General features: G+C 38.9%; 1 protein-coding gene across 1 annotated transcript in view; it reads right to left on the minus strand.

Moving 5' to 3' along the window:
• DLEC1 (deleted in lung and esophageal cancer 1) overlaps positions 1-22,151 on the minus strand; it is an 82,977-nt gene that overhangs the window by 15,269 nt on the left and 45,557 nt on the right. Inside the window, exons 12-31 of the mRNA XM_018553479.1 lie at positions 21,176-21,268; positions 20,549-20,639; positions 19,269-19,431; positions 18,995-19,187; positions 18,018-18,076; positions 17,244-17,418; positions 16,034-16,127; positions 15,139-15,269; positions 13,961-14,119; positions 12,650-12,789; positions 12,151-12,304; positions 11,401-11,511; positions 10,228-10,352; positions 8,156-8,341; positions 7,949-8,016; positions 6,320-6,471; positions 5,578-5,693; positions 4,711-4,781; positions 4,090-4,307; positions 1,821-1,985 (exon numbers count right to left, since the gene is read on the minus strand). Of these exons, the coding sequence (XP_018408981.1) occupies positions 1,821-1,985; positions 4,090-4,307; positions 4,711-4,781; positions 5,578-5,693; positions 6,320-6,471; positions 7,949-8,016; positions 8,156-8,341; positions 10,228-10,352; positions 11,401-11,511; positions 12,151-12,304; positions 12,650-12,789; positions 13,961-14,119; positions 15,139-15,269; positions 16,034-16,127; positions 17,244-17,418; positions 18,018-18,076; positions 18,995-19,187; positions 19,269-19,431; positions 20,549-20,639; positions 21,176-21,268 (2,664 nt within the window). The remainder of the gene's footprint in view (positions 1-1,820; positions 1,986-4,089; positions 4,308-4,710; positions 4,782-5,577; positions 5,694-6,319; positions 6,472-7,948; positions 8,017-8,155; positions 8,342-10,227; positions 10,353-11,400; positions 11,512-12,150; positions 12,305-12,649; positions 12,790-13,960; positions 14,120-15,138; positions 15,270-16,033; positions 16,128-17,243; positions 17,419-18,017; positions 18,077-18,994; positions 19,188-19,268; positions 19,432-20,548; positions 20,640-21,175; positions 21,269-22,151) is intronic.

The following is a 22,151-nucleotide window of genomic DNA, read 5'->3' on the forward strand; positions in this document are numbered from 1 at the left end:
TACCACTTTGTGGCTGAGTTGCTGTTGTTCCCAGTTGTTCCACTTTGTTATAATACCACTAACAGGTGACCGTGGAATATTTAGGAGCAAGGAAATTTCACAGAACACCTGAATCCAATGATTTGGAGGGGTGTTCCAATACTTTTGGCAATATAATGTATATTATACAATCCAGCACCTATGTGTGGGAGAAGCAGATCCTGTCAATGGTTTGTTTTTTGATCATAGCTGCCAACTATTCCTGACTTTCAGGGACTGTACCTGATTTGAAATAATGTGTTTTTGCTGTTTTGTATTGTTGACCTGTTATAAAATCATTCTTACCATACTTCCATGTTATGTTTGTTGCTAATATTAATATTTCTTAAAACCAATGCTTCAAATGTACAGGTGAAACTCGAATAATTAGATTATCGTGCAAAGTTCATTTATTTCACGAATGTAACTTAAAAGGTGAAACTAATATATGAGATAGACTCATTACATGCAAAGCAAGATAGTTCAAGCCGTGATTTGTCATAATTGTGATGATTATGGCTTACAGCTCATGAAAACCCCAAGAACCCCAAATCCACAACCTCAAAAAAGTAGAATATTACATGCAATCAATAAAACAAGGATTGTACATAGAACAATATCGGACCTCTGAAAAGTAGAAGCATGCATATGTACTCAGTACTTGGTTTGGGCCCCTTTTGCAGCAATTACTGCAATTACTTTTGCACGATATTCTAATTATTCGAGTTTCACCTGTATAACTCAACTTTGTAAATCGAGTACATGCAAGTGTAAGAGAACTGTAAAAGTCCTTGGTCCTTATTGCGTGCATGGATGAGAGTGATATGACCAGCTCCAGTGTGTCACAAGAAATTGTTTTAGTATGTTGACAACCAAGCTTACAATGTAACCAAAAAACTTTGCAACTTTAATTCGATTTACCAGATGTGTATAGTATTCTTTCTCGAATTAGTGTCCTTTCACACCTTCACGTTCCAAATGTGCGCATTGATGCAACACGCCAAAACATGCAACACGCTTGCAGTGCCATTACTTGTTAATGGCACCCCAAAGCAGCCCTGAAAACAGACATTCTTCCCACACGTTTAATGTGCAACGCAATGTGAAAAAATGTAGAATGCTTGCAGCAGAATTTGATGCATGAGCTGCTTTGCCGCGCTTGTTATGCGTAGGCAGCCCCTTCACATGGGCTGACGTGTGGCAACTGCGGCAAAAAAGCTTGCAAACAAACATGAACCAATGCAAACACAACACACATTCCCAGAATAAGATAGTGTGAACAGAGCCTTACAATGGAACTCCAGCTATAAAAGGTCCACCATAACCCCTAAAGCCCCTAGGTCTTTTTTTTTTTACTTCTAGGTGGTTCAGTGATGTCACTTATTTCCCAGCAGTGGTGTAACGACATGTTATCTCCGCTCAGTTCTGAAGTATTGTGAGCCCACACTGTGCAATGACATACCCAGGGAGTGTGTGTCAATGACAAGCTGGGCTCACAGGAAATAGGCCGTATGACACAATTGTCTTTCTGGGTGAAGAGGCTTGCTGGAGCGGTGATAAAAAACACATCAACAGAGTTGATGGGGACAACATCAACAGAGTAAGTAAAGCTTGGGAAAATGTTTTAATAGAGGAGGGGGAGGGAACCCAAAAATTAAAAAGTAAAAGTACCACTAATAGTAGTATCAGGTGACACGCAAATATAGACCAACACCTGCATTATGAGCTTTACACATGGCACTGTGTCTACTTATGTACTCAGAGAATAGGATTGTATGGTAAATTTAAACCATTACACTTACTGTCTGCCTTGGAGTGATGCAGTATGGGTAATCAGAGGCCACTCCTTCATGAGGCCTCAGAACGACGGAAATTAACTTTTGTTCTGGAGAGAATTCCCTTTCTCGGTCATCATGATTGTCACTCACTTCTTCTGCCTCTGCAATCTGTTCCATACCATTTATATGCTGAAGGAACAAGACTTACACTATAATCCACATCTAAATAATAACATACGTTTCTATTAGTCTCCAGAAGTATTATTTATCATTTCTGGATTTGGGCCTACTCAGTCAGGACATGCTAAAGTGGAGCAGGAGTGGACATACACAGGTCCAGATTTATGGTGAATGTATGGTTTTGCCCACCCACCAAAGACATTACAATGTTAATTCTCATTTATTTTATATTATGCAGTTAAGTTGGACTGCATGGTGAGGGAAACTTAGAACTTCAGTTGAGATTTTTCTTTCTTATTTACAATTCTCAAGATATATAAGATGCTATGAGTTGATCAGACACAATGATAACTGTGCTGGCACAACCAATGTTGTTATCTGTCATTTTCTGCTGTTTTCATTACACTGCTGAGTATTCCATTGCTTAGCATAATGTTATGTATGTTCCTGACATCTAGTGGTAAATTAGTGTTACTACAACTTTTTCTGTATACATTTAGGGGGTTATTCACGAAAGAACCAAAGGTTCCAGCCGTAGCTTCAGCTTATCTTTTGGCTCTCTTCGGCTGAACCGAAGGGCTGCTGTACGGGTTATTCACTATAGCCCGTACAGCAGCCGGAGGCGGCCGAGCGGCTCAGCCGAGCTGAAGGCATATGCTTAGGCTCGACTGAGCCGATGTGATAGCCGAAGCGGGGTGAATGGGCTGCCGAAGGCCAGCCGTTCACCCCGCAAATGACAGCTGGGCAGAGCCAGCTGTGATGTCACGACTGGCTCCCTCCAGTTGTAATGACAGATCAGCGTCCCTAAATGACCTGGGGATGTTGATCTATCATTAAACAATAGCAACTGGGCGGAGACGGCTGTGATGTCACAGCCGGCTCCGCCCATTTGTTATACATTGGCAGGGACCTGCTAGAAGACTCTAGCAGGTAGCGGCCAATGGGAAACAGTTGGGCAGAGCCAGTTGTCACTACTAGCTCAGCCCAATTGTTTTTCTTTTTTCAAATATCTTTTTTCTTTATTTAACTATTTATTTACATTTTGTGAAAAAAAATAACCTTTTTTTTTTCTACAATTTTTACTGAATTTCTATTCTACTTAGTACCACGGAGGTACCGAGCAGAATAGCTGAGCCGAATGCTGCTCGGCGGCAATCGGCTATTCACTCACTGCTGTGCGGCCCTATGTTAACTGGGGTGAACGGCAGCGAGTGAGCTGCCGGAGCTTCGGGTGAGCTGATCCAGATGTTGGATTGGCTGAGTTGAAGTCGCTCTGAAATCAGCCGTACTGAATAGCCGAACGTCATTTGGCTCAGTTCACTTCGGCTCGGTTATTCACTCGGCTGCCTTTGGTATCTTCCACTCTTCTCCCCTCAGGTTTAGTGTCACTTGGTATAGTCCTAGATAGACTCTCTCTGCTTCTGCCATGTTCCCTCATTGCATCTCTCTTGCATCTCTGCAGTCTTCATTGCAGACACTTGGCTTGGAACATTTATTGTCTTTTTACACGTCATGTGACCAGCAAACATCCTCTTTATGTACTTTGAGAAGTAAAACATTGTTGGATTTAAGCTTCCGTGTCTTATTGGAGTGTTAGGCTGTCTGTGGATGGATCTTAATCAGCTTGTGACCATACTACCTGGAAGGATTGAGGTCCAAACGAGGTTTGTCAAACCATAAAGCGGCTCTTGAAACATAACAATAACTGAAACAATAACTTTGGGTGAGGTCACCCTTTAGGGTTCATTAACTAAGGGTAAATAGGCTGTTCACTTTGCAGGAGAATATAAAAGCATTGCCACCAGGTAGGATTTTATGCAGTAAAGACTTTGTGGGGTTGATTTACTAAAGGCAAATAGGCTGTTTGCATGGTTTGCAAGGGAACTTCCAGGGGAAGTTTCCCTTAGCTTGGTGAAGGTGGTGACATTTCACTTTGCAAAGAATACCCAATCATGTGCAAAGAAAATAAAATAACTTTTTTTTTTTTGCATATGATTGGCTGATGGAGATCAGCAGAGCTTCCTCTCATCTACTAAGCAAAGTAAGAATTCTCTTGGAAAGTGAACAGTTTGTTTGCCTTTTAGTAAATCAAACCCTTTATCCAAATACTTACACTGGGGCTTCTTAGAGAAACTGATGACCCAGATGTACTGGGGATTTTATCCCAGTCCTGAGATGAGCTGCCACTTTCTGGGGTATCTATACTGGAATCCACAATTTCATTCCCATCTATGTCCTTCAGAGGGAAAGGGTCTCCATAGAGCAGCACAAGGTCTACAAGCTTGGAGCTATCCTCTTCTCGGTTATATGTCTCCCAATCTAGGCGGATGTCTGAAAGATACAATATGACAGAAGTGATTTCCACACACTAATTATTAATAAATAATCACTTGCCATGTTCAATAGCCTATGGAAAGACTAAATAACTGAAGCTGTAACAGCCACATAGAACATTCGGTGTCTAAAAATGGACATCCATTGTTACTGCCTCCATTTATATACACATTACCTATGTATGCAGGTCATTGCTTGCTAACCTTTAAGCCAGCTAAGAGAGAACTAGAAGTCTTTGTCCTACCAGATGTTATGCAGTAGGACATGATGATTTGGATAGCAAATCTTAAAAGGTGATCTATGACATAACATTAAATTAACAGTTATAGACAGTGGCAGTATATAAACCAACATTAGTGTACAACTCTAATAATAAAACAAAAAAGCCTCAAATACTCACCAAAAGGACTTGGATTGTTAATACGCAAGCAGCGAGAAATGGTGTCTCCACCAGACACATGTGTGCCAAACCTTAAAGAGATAAAAACAGGTTATTTCTCATATTATTCCTTCATATATAATTTTATTATACCATTAAAATCCTGCCCACCAGTAACATGGGTACTAGTAATCAGTCTGATTTAATGAAGTAAGACGGAGTGAACCCCATGGTCCCTGTGTGTGTTGTAAAGTAGTCACCGCTCCAAGCTCGCTCCCAAGATGGACTACAATCTCACATCTAGTTTACTAATTTGTATTGAGATTGCAGTTCATCACGGGGGAGCGGTGGCTACTTTAAAAACACACACAGGGACCATGGGGAACAAAAGTGGCCCCCCTCCAGAAGGAAGGACAGTGTCAGCACCAATTCAGAGATGATTTGAGGATCTAAGGCCAAGTGATACACAAATAAGATACATTTTTGTTGAAAGTTAAGGAACTCAAATGTATTTCTGAGATTTAACTCCTGAGTTCGTTGTCTTTTTAAATGTCCTATGAGGGCAGCTGGATGTGACATGTCATATGGCATGTGTCATGTTACTATGGAGTAACATTAGAGAGTGGCAATAGCTATCAGTACAAGTTTTGTAACCATTGATTGTTCTCCCCAAAAGTGGTTGTGTGATGGTCAGTCAGCAAAACTACAGATATAAAATCATGTTTGGATCCAGCCAAAAACCGCAAGATCCGGAAAATGTTATCTCATGTTTTTGGGTAGCTGTAGCTTTGTGTCTTACTCCCATTTCTGCTGCAACAACTTACAATTAGGTCTTGCACTTTTGAGCAATAGTAGATGCAGCTGATCAAAAGTGGACATGCGCATTACCTTAATGCAGGCCCTTCTGTCTGCCGGTTAGGTCTTGGTCCTGTCATTTGGAAGTAGAGGGGACATCCCTTTACAGTCATTTTCAAAGGGATCTCCTTAGGGTTTAGATCTCCAACCTAAAAACAAAAATGTAAAGAGTTGATTTGCATCATCAGTAAAACCCTGAACTGCAGAGACCAAAATGTAATTCATAATATTCATTATTCTATATATCCCTCATTGTTTATTTCTTTTATGTTCAATAGAGAAACACCATATTTTATTAATTAGCTATTTAAGAGTGTTGCTAGGGCCCCTCCTGGGTATTGAACTAACTGGCTTTCAAGAATATGTGTGATTGGAAGAGAGCTACTAGACAAATCTGCATGTAGAATTGGGACCCTGGTAAATCTCATTATGATTTACATTCAAATGTATACTTCACTGTGGCGGATATTTGTGGGCTGTTTGGCCATTGTATGACCCACCAGGGTGAAATCAAAGGGACCTTTTATCCTCATGCTATTCAGTGATTTAACATCTAATTTAAAACATCTCAACTTCAATGTAATTGCCAGCAATAGGTTACACTGTCCAGTAGCACGAGATTAAAACTACCACCTAGAATTGTGTAAAATAGATTATCTGCACTATGATGATTACTGATTTAGCTCGCCTCTATTTAGGCCTTTGGCACACAAAGAAACACATACTGTACAGACAAACTGTTCTGAATACAGAATACACATAAAGAAACACATACCGTACAGACAAGATGATCTGAATACTCTCCCCACATGTTGTTGTAAGCAATCACATCAATGGATATCTGATGGAATGGCCCAAGTATTCCTGAACATGGCTGAGCAATAAAAGCAGCCCCTTTCTCATTTGATAATATTAATGCTCTTGTATCTGTAAGCATGCCACAGATTATATATTAGCTTTTTTCTTTTTTCCAATATATCACAAAAATTATTATAGCTTATACTACATTTAAAGAGACAGTGTGACCATACAGGATATGGTGAGAAGGGACTAAAGGTATCTAAAAGACCTCTAACCAGATCAGTGTTATATGGGATGGATGGAATAGGACCCGTGCTGTTGCTTTACTCTACTACACTCTGCATTTAAAGGACATCTATAGTTTTTACAATGAAAAGCTAATAAAGAGCTCCCATTCAAACAGGTTTCATTAAAGGGAACATTTGTGTCAGGTGATCTTGTATGGCTATAAGTGATAACAAACATCTGTCTTCCAATGCAGTAAAAATTCAGAGTTAGGACTTACCGGTAACTCTATTTCCATTAGTCTTCCAGGACAGCACTGATTATACAATAATGTTAATTAGTTTAGATTTATATTTTTTTTACAGACCTCCCATTTGTGACTGGTCCTCCCTTTTCAATATTGTATTTATAAACAACAGCTGAAAATGAAGCTATGTTGACTGTGTGGGCAGAAAAGCAGGCATTTACTGGTCCCTCTGAGGCATGTACAGCCTCTCTTCCCAAAAGTGAGGTTCATAATGCAGGTTAAGTGATTGGGGTTGACTTACTAAAGGCAAATAGGTTGTTCACTTTGCATGGGAATTTGCACACTGCAGGGGGAAGTTCCCTCTTAGTTTAGTGAATAAGGGTGAAGGTCTGCTGACTTCCATCACCCAATCATGTGTCAGCAAAAATACTATTATTTTTATTTTTCTTACACATGATTGAGTATTCTTTGCGAAGTGAAACTTCATTATTCATTCATCAAAGCTGAGCTAAACATACCTCCACTCCAGCAATTTGACATCAGCAGGCTCCCTCGCCAGCAATGGCATCTTCCCCCTGGCTTCTTCTGGGATCGGGATCTTCAGCCATCTTAATTGGTTGGCTGGGATTATGTAATTTATTCACCAAGCCACCAAGGCATGCTGAGAATGTAGAATGAGCTGTGCATATGCAGCGCAGGGCACACTCTACAGCAACTCACTAAAGGTAACAAGGTTTTATTCCAGAAGAGATGTAGTAAAAGTGTGTCTTCTATAATGTAAATACCTTCCTGTTTGCAGTGTTTTTTAAGCTACAGTTCTGCTTTAAGACATAAATTATCTTTTGCCAAGGGGCGTTGGTAGACCCTGGCTTCCAGGGCACATGCCCAGAGTCATTTCCAGTAATTGCTGCTGCCATACTAAGTTTGAAACTCTCAACATTTAATCATTATTGGGAGAACTTTTTCTTTTATATCCATGCTACACTCCTAAAATATATCCGCACAGCAAAACATGAAAATGCTCAATATGTGACCATGTGTTACCTCCAATATTATATGTCTTGCTGAAATGCCCATGTAGATCTATAACATTGAAAATGTCAGCAAACATGAAGACTAAAGATCACATACCAGCTTCTGCTCTTCTGGCCGCTTCCTCTGCAAACCTAGCGCTCCTTTGCATGACAGATACCGTGGAACTGAAAAAACACAAACAGTAACTCAGGATTACAAAATGTGAGGAGATAAACCTAAATTTATAGAACGAGTAATGACCTAGCAAATTCATAGTCCACTCTCACTGTAGAGAAGAAAAGGATGGAAAAAAACAAAACTTACTTTTTGCTTACTGACACCTGTGGAAGGGGACAACCAGTGAAGTACAATGCCTGGATTGAGAATGGAGCAGATATCCCAGTGTGATTGGTGAGGATTAGCGTCCGTTGCACTTTGCTCTGCAAAACCACATCTGATCCAAAATCTAGCTGCAGTTCTTGTGGAGACGAGGGGGCTGTATCTTTTAAACTAATGAAAGTTATGTTAATTCTTGAAGCCAATTTTAAGGCTAAGTTACAATAACAAGTTGAAAAAGAATTGTCTATAATATAGCTATTGTAAGTAAAGTCTCTTTTAACTATTACGCCCCAAAATGGCTTCATAACATGCAGGAACCAGGACTGGTTTTTGTTACAAATTTGCTACTTAAGATTACATTGGTTGAAATACCTTTAGAATTGCATGTTGGACATAATGTTTACCATATTTTTCAATATATTACCAAGTATTTTATTTTATGTGTTCACCCTTTACATCAAACCCTGTCAAGTGGATCTTATCAAATATCACAGCCACACATTAAGATTACACAGCCAACGCAAGTCACAACCGTGACTCTCTTTGTTTGATGGCAGTTGTATGTTTATTGCTGTTTCTACTGTTATGTTGTGGCACTAAAAGTGCATAATGTCTTTATAAAACCAAATAAAAACTATTTTGGAAGATTACACAACCAATTTTAGACAAAAGCCACCTAACAGTATTCTTTTCAGCTGCGGGGACAATAAAAACTTTGATAAAAGCCATGAAATTTTGGAGCATATAAACTCTATGCGCATAGAGACCTTGTGTTTCAGTACTAATCACTATTTATCAGTGGGGTTCATATAAACTGGAACTTTCAGGCATATAAAGCACAATGGTAAGCGCTAAGTGACCACTCCTGAAGCCGACTTTAACATAAAAGGACAGTCTTTGTTCAGCATAAATTAAGCATAACAGTTCATTCAGGAGTCTCATCAAGACATTGTGGTTGGTCTCACCGACATCTGTCTGTCCCATACACTCCCCGTGTGATAGTCCCAGGACTTTACCGTATTTCTCTGTGAATACAGTCCTCAGCACTGCTCAGCAGCTTTCCTCAGCTCCAAGCGATTCAGTATCCACCTCTCGTGGGTCACTGTCCCTCTCTGTCTCCCCGACAGGTATCTCAGGGTCACCAACCCTCTGGACCTCTCCAGCCTTCCTGGCTGTGTTCCTTGTGCTCACGCACGCAGCAGAGTCTGCCTGTCGTCGTGTGCCTCTTGCACACCCACAACTCTCCTCTGAGCACTGGGCTGGCTTCCTAATAAGGCTGCTCTCAGCCACCTGTTCAGTCCAACCTGGCCACTGGCAGCACCTGGTCCCAGGACTGGAGATCCCATCCCACTATTAGTCTGGAAAACCTGGAAGGAATTGAACAGCCAGTTCCTCCTCTCCAAAGGTATTCACATTGTGGAACCTCTCAGCCCCTCTGGCTGAGAGTCCTGGGTGCCAAAGTTGCCATACTACACCGTGGCATTGCCATGCACTGCTGCAATGTTTTTTATCTGTGTTTTTAGCTGTTGTCCTAGAGTTCATCTTTAAGAGAGCCTATTACTACACAACTGATGATATTGCCCAGTGCAAGCAAAAGAAAAAGATTGAAAGAGTCAGTCCATTCAAATCTGATGTTTGAGAATTAGGTAAACACTATGCTTAAGTTCCCAGGTCTGCACAACTGCCATGCCCATTATACTGGAGTCCCTCATTGGATGTTTAAAACATTTTATTCCATAAAGGATACACAAGTAGCAGTGAGAGAACGGAGCTGAGTTCATTAGCAAAGAAAGCTCACTGATGTACACACCAACAGATGTAAGATGTCATTGTAATACTTACTATGTTGCATCCATAATAGAACAATTTTTTGGGTGGACTGACCCTTAAATCCTTTACAATCATGAAATAAAACATTTCTAAATCAATATATTTATCTATTATCTGTACAAAAGCCTAGTTACTGTACTGTGTGCAATGGAAAAAAAGTGAAGCGAGTTTGGTGTGCTGTGAAGAACACATCATTCATTAGGAGACAGACAGAAATCATTGCTCACCTCTCTTCTCCATCAGGAAGGGAGTAGGTGACGTGCAATCCTCGGGCTTTTGCTTTTAAATTCAGAACCAGAGGATCCTTCATATCTTCTACCCGGCAACACAAAGCCACATCATTCAGTTCATCCTAAACACCAGTACCACTAGAACTAGTTAGTGTTTTTTATAATCAGAGAGCATTGTGAAATTATCTAACATTATCGCTTTCCATCAGGCAGTATAGGGCTGTGCTCTGGGACTTTTCCTTCTATTCAGGACATCTCTTCTCATTGCAGTAAATATGTCTATACAAACAGCAATCATCAGTAAGTTTGCATATTAAGCATAGGGATATCCAAAGCAGAACGGAAGGAAAAAATGTGGTATAATAAGTACTATGTTCTGACAGTACATGGAGGCAGCTGTGTGATCTTGCTATCAGTTCTGTACTGCACCACAAACATGTACACACACACAAACACATTCTCTTTAAAAAAAGGCAGGCACAAACAGAATATAACCCAGGATTTCTAATTCAGGATATCACTGGCAACCGTCCTAGTTTCAGAACCTGAGATACATGTTTATTAAGTAACAGCACTGCTATTTGAAACTAAAGAGGTTCTGTCTAGGCCGGTGTTCTACTATTATTTAGCATAGAATTAAATACCAAACAAGTGAACCATGAAGACAGTCAATAATAACATCTCTGATTCCAATTGGCCTATAGAATAAATGTTAGACAAAAATGATTCAGGATCCAGACCACCCAACAGTGATATTCTAGTTTTTTGTGGATGCCAGATACTGCAATCACCTAATGGTATCTTATAATTCTTGGGGACTCTGACAGTGATATTGTGGCCTACTCTTTCTGTTGGATTATTAATTTATTCTATAACACAGAGAATGCAATGAGAGGAGTGGGAACACCACAAGGTGGGCAGAAACAGCGCCAGGATTTGTTGTATGTAGATTTTACTGCTGAAGTCCCAATGAGATATGAGGCCACAAGGTGACTCAGTCTACTTATCCCCAACTATAAATGAACTATAATAAGACCAACTGTTTAAAATGATCAACATGAACGGGTTTAAGGAAATAGAGTATATAGCAAAGTAAACTTTGTTCAGAGGATAGAAATATTAGTTGTATAGATGTAGGGTTTGTAGTACAATTTGGGAATGGTAGCTTACCAATGTATGAAGTATCAGAGTCACACACACCTCAGCCTCTTCATTAGGTCCTAACAGGCCACTAGGTGGAGTGACAGTGGCCGAGTATATCATGGAATGACTATCAGTCAGCTGCAGATACAAAGTGTTATTTTTTAAGCCAGCAAAAAAATGGAAAACTATCTCTCTAATCTACATATTTCATATTCTATCATGTAAAGTTCTTTGGCATGCAACCAAGCTTTTTTTATGTATTGAGGATGACATTTCTACAGTTCAGTATCCAGGTGTGACAGTCACAAAAAGGTCCCAGTCTTCCTGCTGGATTTTTATTTTATATTAGATTATCATACTGCATATTGAAGAAAATGCAAATGCACTCGGTTGTAGCTAGAGGAATATGGTAAGATATGTGGGAACTGTTATGAAAAGTTCTTCAAGAGATGATAATTTAGCTGATAGAATCTGATTCCATCTACTACTTATACAGTATATAACTTGGATAAGTAGTGCACTGACCCTTTTATGACCCTTTTATTAGTTGACATAAAGCTACACAGATGACAATGTTATTTATAAGTGGTTTGCTATCTGGTGACAGTGAAGTAATTGTGTCTATTTGTCTAATATGTGATCCATGTCCTATTGGAGAGAATGTGTGATATATATTCTCATACAATCCAGGTTACTGCCAGTATGGTGGTCCAATGTTTTGACTCTCTCAGCCTGTTGCATGCCAAACTATATTATATCATGTTATAACAAAGTTACCTCTTCCCATGAAAAAGATGCTGGGAGTCGCCCTTGGTTGAACATTTTTACTGTAGACTGAGCAGGGACACCAACATAGATTTCAGGAAACACTAAGCAGCTGGAAATGAGACAAGCCTGGGGCACCTGGACATCAGCAACAACTGGCAAGTAGCTGAAATAAACACAAAAGAGTTAACTGAACAAGTACTTCTATGTAGTGGCAACAGTCATGATGTGCTATAGTGGTAGATAAAATCAAACAATAAAGTTACAATATGACTGGTGTTCATAAGCTTCAAGTGTTCATGTCATTTCAATTCTACTAGGAAGCAGCTTCATGTTGTTGCATCATTACAAAAAAGCTAGCAGGAAGCACCACATGCGTACATTGTCACAGTACAATATTGGTTCTTAAGGCAAATGATTGAGTTCATAGGTGTGAGTGGGTACACCTATGTCAGACTGTGTAGAGAACATCTACATATTAGCATTTTTCTGCTCTTTATTAGTCACTTACCTCCCTTCACTATTCTCCACTTTCAATTCCAATACTGTATTTAGCCTCTGACAGGTCAATGGCTTAAACAGGACGGAAACCTGTGCTGTGCACAAAGGGGCTAACACTCCACTGTCAGGAGTAATGGAAAATTGGGAATCCTGTAAGTGCAAACAAGTGTACATGATTTAGATCATTTATATGGCAAACTGTGCTAAAAAAGCTTTTACTAGGCATCTATGTTTTCAATGTGTAATATTTTTACAAGGCAGCAAAAGGAAGCTGTTACCATTAAACCTGTCATTGTGGATGTGCACAAAACTTACACAAACATGGCTTTGTGTGGCTGAGCACAAAACTCACAACAGATGCTTTGTTGGTTTTGATTTAATTGTGTTGTTTCTTGCGTTATAAAGCAATGATTCCTTCTTATAAGATCTATAGGCCTGCCAGAAAGAACTGATACAAAAAAGGTGTCAGCAATGTTACTTTCTGCAAATGAGCCTACATGGGAAAAAGGAATCTGCTTAGTCAGGCCATATCTGTGTGCACATTGTGACCTCAGCTGACACTGGGGCTTCGGATCCTGGAAGAAAAGTCTATAGGCTGGGATTGATATTAGAAGTGATACTCTATTGTTATAAAAGATAAGAGCAATCAGAAGTATATTCTGTATATCCTACAAGCATCCAGACTATTAACCTTTCATTTCACATATTATATTAAATAATAAATAGATGAAAGTTCCACATGGTACAGGATGCAACATTTTACTTCACACTCTGCTGTGGTTACTTTTTTTTGGCATGTTGGTGGGTGAACAACATAACGTGAAATGATAAGCTATCTGTGTGAGGTACAGCCTCTGAATTGCTGCCTCTACATTCAAAGTCAGTTAGGACCTATGCCTCACATAGATGATAGAACCCAGATGGGTCAGATGGCAATGGAAGTGAGGAGCCAGCTTCAAAGACCCTGCAGAGCGGCAAATACTGATGGGTTGTGGAGACATTTTTTGCAATGGCAGTTACATAGGCGACCAGCCAACCTGTCAGTTTTTTACTTTAGATAGACTTTAAGCTGAGCAGTACCTTACCTGCCTTCATTATGTGAAAGTACGTGATAAACAAAAACACATTAATTATTATTAGGTAATCTATCATATACAGGCAGTATGTCAGTGTTGATGGCCCATGGATGTATGTGACATTCATATCTTTAAAAAGACTCTTTCCAATGGACAAAGTAAATATATTCCAGACCACAGATACAAATAGGTCCATGATGAGTATTATACCATATAAATAAAAATTCCTGTTTAACATCAATTACCTCTACTCCTCTTTCAGTAAGGCAGGCTCTGCTCTCACACATCTTCCACTTTGCAGCCAGTGAACTCATATTTTCAATGGTAAAGGTACTAAGAATTTTATTACCCAGCTTTATGAGTCCCAAGTCAATCGATGGGATGGCTATTGAAACCACTGGACCCTGCAAAAAGATAACAGCATAAAGTGATACAAGTATACCGGGACAGATAAAAACCTGTTACAAAATTTTACAGACTTGGAAAATGAAGCTAACTGGAACTTTTAGGGCTTGTTAACACCAGCAGCCGCACATAGCCACACGGCTGCTGGTGTGCATGTGCCTGAACAGTGCCAATTCACTCAATCGTGCCGCATTGCACGGTTTCTTTTTTTTTTTATGTTAGAAATCTATTGAAATGTCACAAGTGACATTTCGTTAAGTTTTATAGACACGCCATGGTGCGTTTAAAAAAAAAGTGCTGCATGCCATACTTTTTTTAAGCGCACATCACCACAACGTGATGATGTAAACTGTGCCTATCCATGACAAGGCAAGCTGCCTTCTCTTACATTCGGGCTGCGCTAGAAAAAATCATATTACAATCATTAAAGTGTGTGAGACAAGAAGCGAGAAGACAGGAAAAAAACTATTTGGTGTACTGGAACACTATAACCCCTTCAACTTTTTATTGTTGTATGTGTCCCTAATGCAGATTTCTCTTCCTATCTGGTGAAACCACTATCATTGTGACAGCAAGTTAGAAGTAATCGCTCAAACCACCTTAAATAGGAGTAAAAAATAGCATTAAAAGGGGTTCTAATCTTCCCCACTCTATCCAAAACACACACAAAAAAAGATGTTTGGACTGAACTAACTAATATACAGCATAAGAAATAGAAAGCTGTATGATAATGTAGAAATATGCTGGAGGTTGGAGGTTGGATATAATAACTTTCACAATTTCACACTAACAATGCTTTGTTTTCACAGATGAAAACTTATGTTAAGAACTATGGTGCTTCCTATATAATATAAGCAAAATTATGTATTGGTAACCAAAAATTAATAAGAATCTTAGTTTAAGATTCATTTATTTATTAAAACATGTACATAACATGATCAGCGTGTTACATTATCCTTTCCAATACTTTGAAATATTTTGTTCAATGGCAAGTGCATTAGTATATCAAGATAAAAACCTTAAAATTGGCTTCCACATGTAACACCACCGGTTCCAAAGAATGTAATATGTGGCAATTCACATTCTCTCTACAGGATCCAGATTGTAATCCAGTGATGATCAGTTCAAATTCACAGAACTTACCGGGCTCTGAAATGGAGAACATAAAAGAACACTGCTAGATGGTCATTGTATTTATGGTTATCCCTATTTTAGGGGTGGGGGATGAATACGCTCCACTTTTTAACACCTGATCCTCGATACTGTTTGACTCATTATCTGATATGTACGACTTCTTTCTATTGTTTTTGTACCTAATATTTTGTATTTTTGTAAAGTTCTCAAAATAAAGAATAAAGAAAAAAAAACGACGGAACTGTTGGGCCGAAACAATTGTAAAATGGACATAAGAATGCAGCACGAGGACAAAACACAGGAAGTTATCAGTTGACAAGATTTCTAGCAAGATCAACAGGCATTTTTTGCACTTATTGAGCAAATAAAAAAAAAAATTTAAAATTATACTTAACAGGCCAAGGCAGACCAAATAAGATAAATTAATAGTTAGAGTTTACATAACCTTTAAGATCATTCAGTTTACGTTCAAATAAAGATCTGTTTACATATCCCACAGGGTGCTTAATAGGCCTCCCTTCTGGCAATGAGCACCCCCAAGGACACATTAGTCCACTGCCCCTTTTCCTGGTGTTGTGAAAACCCATTGTTCCCTCCCCTGCACAGAGTCTGTATATTCCTCCTATATAGTGAGAATCTAGGCAGTTAAGGCAATCACTACATTGATCAGTCTGGATCAACGGTTGCTCCTAGGTCCTTGACTTTTGTCATTTTTCATATTCACAATAATCAATCAAACATAATACACAAAACAACAATTAAAGGAACTCTGCAGATACCAATAGTTCCATTGTGTGGCTCAATCTGGATAATGTTCGGAGATGTGATGGTATCCCACTCAAACTGGACAGAGGATATGCTGTTATTCCACATCTACAAGACAAAATATATTTTATGTGCTTCCATTGTAAAATGAACCTGAAAACAACGCTTGATGCTGTTTTCACATATTTCATGCACTTTTGCATGACTATATGTTATAAATTAGTTTGTAGGAGCATAAACTGTAAAAGACAACACAATCAGCATCTTTGCTGAATGACTGATAGAAAATGGATGCAGTATTGTAAAGACTTTATTTACTAACTTACTAACAAAAAAACAAAACTATCTACTGTAGATTCCTGAATTGAGGCAGAAGCAGTAATACAGATTGGTGCTACAAAACAGAATAGTGTTACTGCAGAAAGATAAACATTACTATCTGTAATATATAACGGAAAAATGATCAAATTGTATCAAGTAATGTTACAGGTACCACCACGTGTTAGCTAAATGTAAGCTACACATGTTTATGTAGAACGCATGCTATAGACGCTAAATGCCTTGTATGAACTTTTTAGCTTTGCTGCATGCAGCACAGTGACTATTGCTAGGTGTCGCTTATATCCTCCTGGGTTTCTGTCGGTTTCCTTTAGGTGTTCTGGCACACGTGAATATGAACTTTAAAAGATCAGTGTACTATAAAGGGATCCTTTCAGGTCACAATGGGAGCATGAACTGCTTTACCAGGTTTTCTAAGATGCATGTTGCAGGGCTGTCTTTCTTATCTTTTTGTCACCACTTAGTGAGTTCCTGACCTGGAACAAGCGCACGGGCTGTGATGTGTCAAGACAACTTATACTCACATGCTACTTCCAGGTAACTGAACAACCAAAAGGTACAAGAAGGAGGAGGATAGCATCCCTTAAACATGTAAAACTAACTCAGCAATGGCTGTTTCTATGTTTCTATCCTGACAGGTGCCTTAAATAAACATGAATTGAATCCTGTATGTAGAAAGGGACATCTTTGTTTACATGGAACTGTCCTTTGAGTGATAACTAATGTGCTGCCATGTATTTTATGGTTATGATTCTACAGTATGTGACAAGGGAAGGAAATAAATGGCATTCACACAACACTTCCGATAGTATAAAACAAGAAAAGCCAATAGATGTATTTTAAATTGAGTAAATAATATGTTAAGAAGCTAAAAAACAAACTTACTATGAACCTCTTTCTCATATTGGTGTCAATAAAATTTTCTCCAGAAAAGATGATTGCATAAGGCTCCAGAACTATATGAAATGGCTCGGTGGTCCCTTTGAACTCCAGATCGAGCACAATGACATCATTTAGTGCAGGAGCCAGTTCTGAAATGCTCAAAGGATGTTTTTTTGCACTGAAAAAAGAGAACACACACATATAGCAGAGTGTATAGTGACATAAATAGACATTCACTGATGTAAAGCCGTCAAATCTGGGCAATTCAGGGTGATGAAAACGCATAGGCAGAGATTACCAATAAGCACAATTGCATAAGTGCATTAATGCATAGATGAGCAGTCTATTCAGAAAAAATAAAAGCCATCTGTGGTCATTAAAGCTGGCCATACAACAGCAATTTTGTTTTTGGAATGTTCGTACGATTTTGTAATAGTTAATGGGGTGAAATCGACGATCAGTTTCACAGTAGTGACGAAAAAAATCAAAGAAGCAGGATGGAAAATGTATCTCATGAATGAAAATCTGACAGTGTATGTAGTTTTTGTTTGAGAAACTCCCTTAATTTCCAAAATCAAATGTTAAAATAAAATTAACTTTCAAACAACGTTCTACAAGTCTGACAGCATTATCGTACTATTTTGTACAAAAATCTACCAGTGCATGGCTTTAGAATACTCTTGTTTGTTGTTCTGTGGTTATATCTTTGTCATAAATGTACCAGCAAGGAGGACTGTTGAGATGGAAAATTGGTGTTATCACAAATTAGATTCTTACCTTGGATTCTCTGGAATGTCACTTAATACCATCTGAGCCACACTGTGATATTCAATTAGCTATACATAAAAAGATAAAACATACATAAAAGTATACATTTAAAGCTTCACTGCGGCCATTTTTCTCAAAAAGCATAAGCATTAAACATACTCAACTGCCGGGGCTTTGAATTAACTAGAAACTTGACACATCGTATTTTTCTACTGACTCATATTTATGGGTTATGTACATACATTAAGTTACTCTGCGTGTAATTCTCTATAAGGCGCGGTCCATATTTTCCTGTGGAGAGTCCATTGAAGGGCACAAATAATCTGTAGTGGACACACAATGAAAGCATGCAAGGAACTCACAGGTCATGGATTTAAAATGAGCTAACCCTACCCCTGAAAAACAAGCTGTCAGTCTAAAGTGAATGGGGAAGTCTAACGAATGGAGGAAAAAAGATAGAATCTAAGAAAATTCCCATGGGAAACATTGACAGCTAATGTACATGCACTTTAAATTGAGACTGACCTGGACTGAAACATTTAGAGTGTAACAACAGTGCAGAAGTACAGGGATCTTACTTCAGCACAAATTATATTTGTTAATGTCATAGTAATCTTAGCAGTTCCTTAAATCCTAGGCTCAGGTTCAACATGGACCCTTGACTTCTGCCCAATGTAAGATTAAACTACATCCTCTCCTGACAGTAAGCCCCACCTGCTGTCATATCAATATCCAATGTGATAACTTCAGTAGGTAGACAAAGCTTTGGCATTTGTCAGTTGAATGACAAGGGATGGGTTTAGTGTCCAGAGGGGGATAAAGCTTTTTCTTGACTTGCTTGGCAGAATTCAAGGCTTTATTTACAACCCGAGCCTAGGATACAAGGGGATCAAACTGAAGACTAACACAGGTACTTGCAGGCACCACGCTATTGTTACCATAGAAATTTAAGACAGGTTAGGTACTTTCTAAGTCTTATTTTATACCTCAGTTGGTGTGTACATCACTGTGAACATGTGGTCTTGATGAGGCTGGAGGATGCCTTGCACAGGGATAATCATAAAAGCAGGGTTTGTGTCAATATTATTTCTAATTTTTGCTACATCCACAGTTTCTCCTGGTTGCAAATCTTGGAAAGTTGGCTTCATAATCTGCCAGTAGAATGGAAGCTCCACATGCCTGATAAAACATAACATGCAGTTAGAAATAGATTACTGACACCGGTAATTAGCATGGAGTATATCGGATAAATCTACTTACGTTGTGTTCCTAATGACAATGTTCTTTTGCACTGTGGAATGTAAATTTGTACTGGGAAAACATAATGAATGTTCAGCTTCGGCATCAGTAGGCCCATCAGGACATGAAATGCTTTTACCTTCACTGACAGACACCAGCTCTAAGCCCACAAGCTGCCCATATCCTGGTAACAGAAGGAAAAACAAAATACTGACAAAATGACATATGAGATACATTAGACATACATAGGCTAATGTGTTACTAATGATGATATATTTGACAATTCTAGCTCAAATTATGCACTGCCAGAGTCTCTAGAACAATCGTTTTCCCTGATGTAAAGCAGCATAAGGAAAGGGAAGTGACTATTCTATGGAGATAAGGAATTCTGTTCTGAACAATTACACAGATGTTTCACAACTATGCAGAAGTTGTATGATAAGAAGCTTTTCCAAAGTTTTAAAGAGTTACTCTGCCCGCCAGGGAGCTGCACTTTCTTTGTTTGTCCTGAAATTGAAGAAAAATAAAAAATTGTGAGAAGTTATCAGAACAAAATTAGAGGGAAAAACTTCCAATAGGGACCCTTGTTCTGGTGACAACTTTCCTTGCTTTGGATGGAATTTCCTTTCCTGTGTTGTCTACAGGACAGGAAGTGAGGGAAAATCACACGCACAGGTGGCAAAAACAGGGGTTTTAACCATTCCCCACCATATGCAAATTTAAAAAAATATTTCAAAAATTGGCTGGTTTTCTGTGTTACATCCCCCACCCCTTTGTTTTGTTTTTTGCCGTTTTCTCCTTGTGTTACTGTTATATTCTTGTAACATGAAAATTAAAAAACAAAAAAAACTTACATTGGACTAAAAAAATGTTTTGTCATTTGATTTAATTTAACCTCTACACACAAATTATGAGGAATAATTTTAATTTAAAAAGAGGCAACAAGCAATGGCAGCCTCCATACTGCCTCATAAAGGTTTCCTCCAAGCAAAGGGGAATCAGGAGAATCTGACATCATTCAAACAAAAAAAACCCTTCACAGCCTAGTTACAGCTTGTGATGTTTGGATCAGCAACATAACAAAGGAGAAGTGGGCCATGTATGGCTATCTTTAATAAGGTGATACGCTGGAAGATCTGTCACTTTTTCCAGCATGCTGAAAAACATCTGAGAAGCAATACTGCAGACTTTTCCAAAGTGTCATGATTTGTTATTAACCCCGCCCAAGCTAATCAGATTATGGCATCATTAGTAAAAAGGGTAGCAGATGGACATCATTACAAAGTTCTCTCTTAACACACCTGTCAGTGTGAGGTCCTTGATCTGGCAGTTATCACAGACAATGGTGAAATCCTCACTGTAGGTGTCCAAGGATGTAGGGTAGAAGACAACCTGCCAAGGGCAATAATTATTAATAATTATTATTAATTATTAATAATTATTAAGTGCAATCTATACATATACTGATATATATATATTCCTAAACCTAATGCAATCAGTCTAATGATGGCTACACACATATTGATATGATCATTCAATTGACCACTTAATGGGGAAAAACAGATCAAATCACATTCAAATCAAGCTCATAAAATGCACCACCAAACCAATAATGGCAGTAGATTGACTGAGACATGTCAATTGACTGCTCAGGAAAAGTATTGATGGTTTGTTATCTTATTGTAAGTAGAGGCTGTGCAAAATATTAGGGAACTGATTGTAGATACTAATCGATTATGCAAACAAAATGCAAGTTGCTAAATTTTTTCATTTGGTATTGAAGAGTGATTGGCAGCAACGGGGGTATACGTGTGTGCTGTGTTGTGCAATAATTCAATAGAGGAGGATTGCTCTAATCTCAATCGATCATAAATTACAAAGTATATGGTTAACAAATCAGAGAGGCATTTGAAGCGAAAGTTACTAACCTCAATAACAGTTTCTTGTCCAGGATACAGTTCAAACATGGCTGGGTGGATTCCGAAGGGTGCCTGCTCAACAAATCCGGCTGTTGCTATACTCTTTAAAAGACATTATACAAGATGTTATGTTAATGTCATAGCCAACAGCAAACTGATATACAGGTGAAACTCGAATAATTAGAATATCGTGCAAAAGTAATTGCAGTAAGTTCTGCAAAAGGGGCCCAAACCAAGTACTTTTCAGAGGTCCGATATTGTTCTATGTACAATCCTTGTTTTATTGATTGCATTTAATATAATGTAATGAGTCTATCTCATATATTAGTTTCACCTTTTAAGTTGCATTAGTGAAATAAATGAACTTTGCACGATATTCTAATTATTCGAGTTTCACCTGTATGTAATGTTATCTTTGCCTTCTATTACGTAGTGCTGGGGTTAGAGGCTTAAACTTTGTGTATATTCTCTCATTGGATGGGGCAGTGAAACTTCTCTGTATGTGGCTACCGACTTGAGTGTATACTGTGTGGCAGGACAGTGCATGTATCTATGGTGATTGCTGTGCTTGGCGCCCAGGACTCTCGGCCAAAGGGGCTGAGAGGGTCCAGAAAACATACTGTGTTACAGGGAAGGAGCTGGATTTCCAGTTCTTTCTGGGTTTTCTGGAGTATAACTGGGATCTGGGTCTCTGTAGATTTCTAAAGGTGCCCATACACTGCACGATTCTCATGCGGGAATCGCGGGAAATCCCGCCATTGTACGATAATCGTGCAGTGTATGGAAGGCGTGCAACCGTTTCTACTGTACGGTCGCACGTCTTCCGTCAAACAAGCAGGCTGGAAAACCCACCGGGAATCGTACGATTCTCGGCGAGTTAGTGGCCTGCTTGTTCGACAACTGCCGATCGGGCCGGTGTGCGCACGCGCACACTGCCCGTTTGCAGTCATCGGAAGCCCGCCCCATATTGATGTCATCGCAAGTA

Source organism: Nanorana parkeri, unplaced genomic scaffold, assembly GCF_000935625.1.
Source record: "Nanorana parkeri isolate BGI_ZX_2015 unplaced genomic scaffold, ASM93562v1 scaffold121, whole genome shotgun sequence".
Taxonomy (NCBI): Eukaryota; Metazoa; Chordata; class Amphibia; order Anura; family Dicroglossidae; genus Nanorana; species Nanorana parkeri.